This window comes from Vigna radiata, chromosome 11 (genome assembly GCF_000741045.1).
Source record: "Vigna radiata var. radiata cultivar VC1973A chromosome 11, Vradiata_ver6, whole genome shotgun sequence".
Lineage (NCBI taxonomy): Eukaryota > Viridiplantae > Streptophyta > Magnoliopsida > Fabales > Fabaceae > Vigna > Vigna radiata.
In genome coordinates, this window is record NC_028361.1 from 12409839 (window position 1) to 12418217 (window position 8379).

The following is an 8379-nucleotide window of genomic DNA, read 5'->3' on the forward strand; positions in this document are numbered from 1 at the left end:
CAATATCCTAAAAACAGATTATGCTTAATATCATGCAATTTCATATTTAAGGATTCATAATAGGAAGTCACTATATGAAGAATATATAGATTATTATTGGCCAAAAGTGAATTTATTTAATAGATTAAAGATATTTAAGAGACCATTTTTCCTTCTGACAGTTATAGGAAATCATAAACTGTCCAAACTGTATAGGAAGAGAGTTTAAAATAAAATGTACAAGTAAGTCTTCTTGCAACTCAAGTCTCAGCGCCTTAAGTTTTGAAGCAATGTTTAACATTTCCATAATGTACTTTCTCACATTTCCATTGCCTTGCGCCATCACCATCGTCGCTGCGGGTCACTGTCGCCGATGCGGGCCGCCACTGCCACTGTGTCGCTCATAAGCTCTGCCGCTGGGGATCACTCTAAAGCTGTCGCGAGTTGTCCCAACGTGAGAGAAAGGAAGCTACCATAAGGTTGCAGAGCAACACCGAAGGAGAAGAAGAGAAGGGAAAACTATATCTTTCCCTCACAAGAGCGTGACGACGAAGCAGACAGAAGAAGAAAAGGGTAAATAGAAATTGAGATTTCCAATTTTAGGGTTCATAATCCTATCAGATTTGGGATTTTTCCCCTTTTAATTCTAATTTCAATTAAGGTTCCCAAATTTTCAAATATAGGGTTTTTTGAATTAGGAAAACCATATCAGTAAACAATTATGATTCTTGATGGAGTAATGAATACTAATTGATTTAGTATTCTGAGACAGAGTACCTCGATCATAATCCATATCCTTCAAAAATAGCATTCAAGAATTTAATATTGAGGATAAACAGTTAAATGAAAACCCCAAAATTTATAATCATAATATCTCATAAAATTGGAAAGATTGAATTAAGGTTTCTGCCAATTAAATTGCTAACCTCTGATATCAATTGTTAAAAAATGAGCAATAAACCAATTCCCAAGTAGTATAGCAGTACCTGAAGACATTGGAAATAATTAATGAACCTAAATTAGTCTTTCATCAACTTGAATTAGTTTATGATCTTCCCTCTGTATAACACCTTTAGTTACCTCTAGATTTTCTCTTCTGATGGGGATAAAGAGAAAGAAAGAGAAATGAATAGTTGTGCTTACATATGGGGACCATGATCCTTTAAATAACCTCTGATGATTAATATTCTTTAGTTTCAATAATTATAATTTAGTCTCTTCAACAAATTATAATTAGTGTTGGTCTTTACACAATACTTTTCATTACAAATATATAAATCACTTTATAAAGTTGACTAATAAAATATAATAACTCTAATACATTTAATATTTACTTTTATATATATATATATATATATATATATATATATATATATATATAAATAAGTGATTCAAATTACTAACATAATTTTGTAATTAAATTTTTTTTAGGGAAATGTGAAGAACATTTGATGGTGATGGAAGGAGCAAGATTCTTCCTATCACAAACATGTGACAATAAAAGTGGTTCATCGCGGGCCACGTTTTGCCCATAGTACCCCGCAAACCATAAAAAAAAAAAGGTTTTTTTCATTCTGATAAATTTTACTAGTGAGATGCACGTGACTAACAAGTAACTATTTTTCTTTCCTTTTGATTTAACTACGTTAAGCAACATGTTTACTAAATAGAAGTAAACATACACATCTGTGGAGTGTTGATTTGGTTTGTTTTACTATCAAACATACACATCTATGAACTAAAAGTTAAATAAATATAAGAATAACAAAATTTTTTTGCAACTTTTTTTATAACAGAACACATTATTATTTTATTAGTTTATTTGAATTTATATTTAAAAAATATTTAAAGCAAATCAATAAAAAACTGCAACGTATACATTATCAAAAATTGTTAAAAAAGTGTTGTTAAAAAAAAAATTTCTTATTGTTTAGAAAATCGTTTTTTGATATAAAATTTTCTTTGAATGCAAGTTGAACTTCCTCACTTTCAAGTTTCTCTGAGAAGATGAACTCCTTTGAGTTAGGTGATGAGTCCGCTCCTCTCTTTCCACTGCCTCCTCAATTTATCCTTCCAAAGGATAAAAGGCCACAACTTTCAGAGGTTACTTCTCTGGATTCAATTCCCATAATAGATCTGAGCGATCCTTCATCCTCTCTGGTGGTTCAGAAGATATCACATGCTTGTGAGGAATATGGGTTTTTCCAGATTGTGAACCATGGGGTTCCTGAACAAGTTTGCAACAAAATGATGACAGCAATTACTGACCTTTTTAATTTGCCTCCAGAGAAAAGAAAAGAGCTCTACACAACAGATCACACCAAGAACACAAAACTTTACAATTATTACCTTCATGTGGAGGGTGGAGAAAAGGTGAAGATGTGGAGTGAATGTTTCAGTCATTCCTGGTACCCTATTGAGGATGTCATTCATCTTCTGCCACAAGAAATAAGGATTCAATATGGGTGAGCAGCACTATAAACATTATTTACAAATTATGATCTTTGTAAGTTAATGAAACATGTTTACTGTTGAACACAGGGAGGCTTTCAGTGAATATGCAAGAGAAATTGGTTCATTGATGAAAAGGGTTCTTGGTTTGGTATCAATAGGGCTTGGAATAGAAGAAGATTGCTTGGTGAAGAAATTGGGGGATGAGCCTAGACTAAGGGCACAAGGCAATTTTTATCCACCATGCCCAGATCCAGAGCTAACCTTGGGTCTCCCTCTGCATACTGATCTCAATCTTCTCACTCTTGTTTTGCAATCACAGGTTTCTGGTCTCCAAGTCATCAAAGATGGGAAATGGATTGCTGTAAATGCTATTCCCAATGCATTTGTAATCAACTTGGGAGATCAAATGCAGGTATTATTCATTCTAAAACTTAAATCATGATAAAATCTGATTTCAATAGGAATTGGTTAAGATTAGTTTTCATACCAGAAAAGTTCTGCATTTGACACTGTCAATTAAAAGCACAAACCAGATGTCCTACAGCTGAAAACCATTTTCTTTGGCATGTGGATTGGGTGTACCATCAAGATTGTTTCAACCTATATTTCCATTATCTCATCTATTTCTTCATGTCTCATCATGCCCTTTCAAAAATTATAATTTTAATCTTTTAATATTTTATTATACATTTTTAACTTTTTCAAAAATTTCACTTTATAGATATTTTATCTGCACTTCCAAAAAGTTTCATCCTACAATTTTAATTTTGTTTAAAAAATTTCTTTTTTTAATCTTAGTAAATATTTTTTTAACTTTTTCTTTTTTTACTAAAGTAACCATACACTGCATCCTTCTAACAAATTTTAAAACTTTTATTTTTTATTTATAACTTAATAGCTATTTAATTTAATTTAAAAATCTAATATAATTTAGTATTTTTTTCATATTTTAATAATTATTAAAATATAATTTATATTATTATAATAATTATATTAAAAAAATAAAACTAAGATAATTAAAATAAAAGTAATAAAAATAAAATAAAAATGAAAAAATAATAATATAAAATTTCATTTAATGTATATAAAAATATTAAATTATATTAAAATATTAAATTAAATTAAATTATTATTAAATTTTAAATAGAAAATAAAATAAAAAAAATAATCGGATATTGATATCAGATTAGATACCATACTTATTGGATTTCCAATTCTAATGAGAAAGTTTTCAAAAATTTGTTTTTTATTTATAATTTATTAACTCTTTAATTTAATTTAAAAATTTAATATTATTTAATATATTTTATATTTAAATAACTATTAAAATATAAATTATATTATTATAATAATGATATTAAAAAGAATTAAAATTAAAGTAATAATAATTAAGAAATCTAAAAATTTCGAAATCTTATTTCATTAATTTAATATTTTAATATAATTTAATATATTTATATATATTAAATAGATTTTTAATTATTATTTTTTATTTTAATTATTTTAATTTTAACTTTTTTAATATAACTATTATAATAATACAAATTATATTTTAATAATTTTAAAATATGAAAATATATTAAATGATATAGATTTTTAAATTAAATTATATTATAAATAAGAAACAAAATTTTAAATTTTTTTATTAAAAATCTGTAGAGTTAAAGAATAAAAGAAAGTTAAATTTTTTTATTAAGGTTAAGAAATGAGTTTTTGAGAAAGTTGGAGGTATAAGATGAAGTGTTGGAAGTACATAGTGAAACATCCATTAACCTTTCTTTCATTATTAATATTAGTTTCTAAATTTAGATTATTTTTGTTTTAAATTTTGATTTAATATATTTTATTTTCTAAACTTTAAAAACAAATAGATTTAGTTTTTCAACCTAACTATATTAATTTTTTTGAGTCTGTTAAATGGTGTTCAAAATTTAAATTTGAGATAGATCTTATTATAAATAATTCAAATATCAATCTAAAACGTGTTTTACACATTAAAATAATTTAATATAATTAAATTAAAAAAATTATATTTATTTATTTATGAAGCACCAAACTATGTCAAAACTTAAAACAAGAATAAATTTCAATTTCTCAAAAAGTCTAAAAACATTTTTAATAATCTATTACATAACTTACTTTCATCTTAATAAATCACTGCTGCAGCAGAGGATCAAAGTGCCTAGTTGGTCATTGATATTTTAATAAATTACTAACCTTGATCTAAATTTGAGGAAGAAGATGTAATAAGAGGTATGGTGAAATAAAGTTTGAGTTATTTAATGCGTAGGTTCTGAGCAACGGAAGATTCAAAAGTGTACATCACAGGGCCGTTACGAACAAATATGGCCCACGGGTGTCGATGGCAATGTTTTATGGGCCGAACTTGGAGACTATGATTGGGCCAATTGAGGAATTGATAGACGAGGAACACCCTCCCAAATACAGAAGTTATCGTTTTTCTGAGTTTCTTGAAGAGTTTTACAACCAAGAAGGCTCAAGGAGGATGGTTAAAGAAGTCTTTGAGTTGCCAAATTAGTTATCCAATAATGCTGAATCCACTTTCATCCTTATATGCTGATATTAATGCAGCTCTCATGGCTACATCAATAAATTAAGATGATGAATGCTTTGTGATAAAGTTTTTGGAATCTTTTAATCAATATTCGCATCTGTCAACAAGCCTACCATAAGATTCCATGGTTTTTCGTTAATTCATCATAGTCTCTTTTACTTGCACAGTATAACTTAATGATCAGAAGCACATGTTTTTTATTGCAGAGAAGTGCACTGCAGAACCTCTACCTAATTTTGATGGTAGAAAGCCATGAGATTCATCACTTTCATTCCATAGAAGACAATAGATATTTCATAACAACATAGTTTAAAAAGCACATATATATACTTTCATGTATACCTTTTATCTTCTTTAACAATAAATTTTTTATTCATTTATTTCAGAGGAAGATAGAAATAAGAAAATAACAACGACTTCATTTATTATGCAGGTGTTCATATGTAACCTTACTACTGTCATTTAGCGTTGTTAGCTCTGATGATATGCTATATTAGCATTATGTTCTCTGAAAAAATACAATTAAACATAAAAAATGGTCCTCTAAGTTTTATAAAAAGCACTTAAGTACAACAAAAAAGTTTCATGATCCATTATTACTTATTATACCAGACGTTGTAAAGAAAATAAGTTATGAACTTTAAATGAAGAATTGAAGATGTCTTAATTCAGATAGGAAACTTGAATTTATTGGTGGTGTTGGAAGATATCGGGTTTCATTAAACTGTCTCTGAGGTACATCTGATGTGTCTATTGAATTGCCAATAATTGTTGTTGGAAGATTCCGAGCTACCTTGTCTGTCTCATATTCAAGTTACTTCTGAGTCTGATACACGAAAGAGGAATCATTGGCTTGGTATGTATTTGTATTTAATGACTAGGAACTTTCAAAACTCACGAGTTTTGTCTTTATTGTCAAAGTTATTAATACTGGTATTTTGATTCTTAATTGTATAAGAGATAAACTATTTTGTATAGAAGAGATTTAATTTTAATTATTGATTAATTAATGCAAATACCTAATTTCATTAGGACAATTTCATTATGAAAGAAAATGAGAGTCGTATTTTTACATGTAGGACAATATAAAAGTATTAGATTTAGTATATATTTTTGGAAATATAAGAAAGGAAGATCAACAATTCATATCAATGACCTCTAGAAATCAAAATAAACTAAAATTTTGACAATGAAGAAAAACAAATAAGGATATCAATAAGCAACATAGACATTTATCTTATTATTCTTTTAATGTAATCACTTGTTAATGTATGTATGGTTGGGTTTGACTTAATCGAGATAATAATGATGATGGATTTCCATTAAATATCGGTGTGTTATTAGTGATAATAATATGAAAATTGTCGACAATGATTCTAATTCTAATGTACAAAGCAATAGGCTGACGATGGGAAAGATTGTCACACTTAATAAATATGTACAGATCAGCAGTTCGAGTAGATTTGTTGGTAATGTATTAGATGTTTGCTTCAAAGCATGGTAAATAGAGGATATGTTGGTTCTCAAATGAGTATTCACCACCAAAGTCTCACATTAAATAATAAGAAGAGAGTAGAAAAAAAGTATTATAAAAATAATAAGTTGTTTTTGGAGTTGTATGGGGGACTAGGTTTTAGTGTGTTATTGAAAGGTTTACAATTTTGTCTAGAAAAATTGCATTAAGAGGTTTGTATTGCATGTTTATTTGTAACTTTCTTCTGCTTAAAAAAATTATTTTCCTATCGTGGTTCCCACCCAATACCTTTATCAATATTTTTTCAAAAGATATCCTAATTTTTTGGATATGAAAATCTCAAGGAACTTTGTGAAAAAAAAAATAGTGATCATGCTCATTTCCTAAAACCATTTATCCTCGTTTTTTTTTATAAGATGTGAACTTTAAGTTTAATTCAAACATATAAAATTGACTTTAAGATTAACTTTCATACTATGCTAAGAAAGGAACTTTATATATAACTCAATCTTATAAAACTAGCTTATAAAGTAATATTAGCACTTATTTACATATTGTAAATTGATCTTATTATCACTACTATGTGAGACTTCTAATACCTCCCTTCATTAGCTTCCTCACAGTAATATGTTTAGTAGAAAAAAACTAAATGGACAAGAATGAAGCGCATAGAAGTATAGGCACTATTACAAAATACATTTTTTATAACAACTTTTTATATATGTTGAAATCCACCAGGTGTAAAAAGAGTGCGGTGTAAATATGACAAACTTTTCTATACTAATTCCATTGAGAATAAGTATAGAAAATGATATGATGACAAAACTATAATAAATTACATATATTTTTATATTGGTTCCACTCACAATAGTTATAAAAAGACGTTTTTCTATACTAGTTAGAACAGAGATGTAGAAGTAGTAGCGCAATTTCAAAAATGTAATATTGGTGAACTTTTTCTATAACCGATTAATCAATATAACCGTATAGAATATTTAATATTTTACCCCAACTCTCCTTTCATGCTTCACTTTCTCTATATGTACACTTGTTATCGTTCTATCTGTGTGTTTCTTCTCCTCTTCTTGTTTCTCCATCTCCTGGTTATGTTGCCTACTCGACAAGCTCCTCTGCATCAAGGGCAAAGTTCAAAATCCTCGTCATGCTCACAGCTCACAACCCTCCTATAAGTCTTAGATCCTATTTTCTATTGTGTTTGGGCATTGTATAAAGTTGGCAGTAGGGTCACGGGTCACTACACACAAACAAATATTGGAGATATCCTAGCACGAGATCACTTAGGGTTTTGTTTCTCAAGTGCCACTGTGATTCCCACCATTTTCGCTCGTCGTAGGTGTTGCGCTACCGCGCCATGATGTCATTAAGGATGTCAATTCTCTTCTTCTCCTATTCTTTAAATAACCAACGCGCAACCAGGGTGCAACTACCACCATAAACCACTTGTCACTGTCAACATCGACTGTCGCACCACTATCTATAGTCAAAGGTGCTATTGACTTTGTAGTTACTATTACACCAAAATGGAAAATAAAGATAGATGGAATTGTGTTTCAACTAATGAATGGAGGAAAACAAATTGTATTGACTGTATTAGTGGAAGAGAATAGAAATATTAAAGGAAGAAACTATATGGCCTAGAATGTGCTGATGGTGGAGGAGGGAATTAAGGATGCTGAATATGGGAATGAAGAATATGTTTTCGATGTGTTGTGTGTGCCTCTGTGAAATAAGGAATAAAGGGACCAATGAATGTCATTTCTGTTGGGAATGCAAGTGCGAGTCCAAGTCTCCCATTGGATAGAAATTAGAAAGTAGAGCACTATATAAAGGTGAAAGACCCATTAACCCATTGCCTTAAGGTTTTGGGTAGAGAGTG

General features: G+C 28.8%; 1 protein-coding gene across 1 annotated transcript; it reads left to right on the plus strand.

The window, feature by feature from the left end:
- Positions 1 to 1905: 1905 nt before the first annotated feature.
- LOC106777160 (protein DMR6-LIKE OXYGENASE 1) lies at positions 1906 to 5120 on the plus strand. The gene is made up of 3 exons (XM_014664690.2): positions 1906 to 2444; positions 2521 to 2845; positions 4724 to 5120. The coding sequence occupies exons 1-3, from the start codon at positions 1987 to 1989 to the stop codon at positions 4970 to 4972; spliced, it is 1032 nt and encodes a 343-aa protein (XP_014520176.1). The 5' UTR covers positions 1906 to 1986; the 3' UTR covers positions 4973 to 5120.
- The last annotated feature ends 3259 nt before the right edge of the window (positions 5121 to 8379 follow it).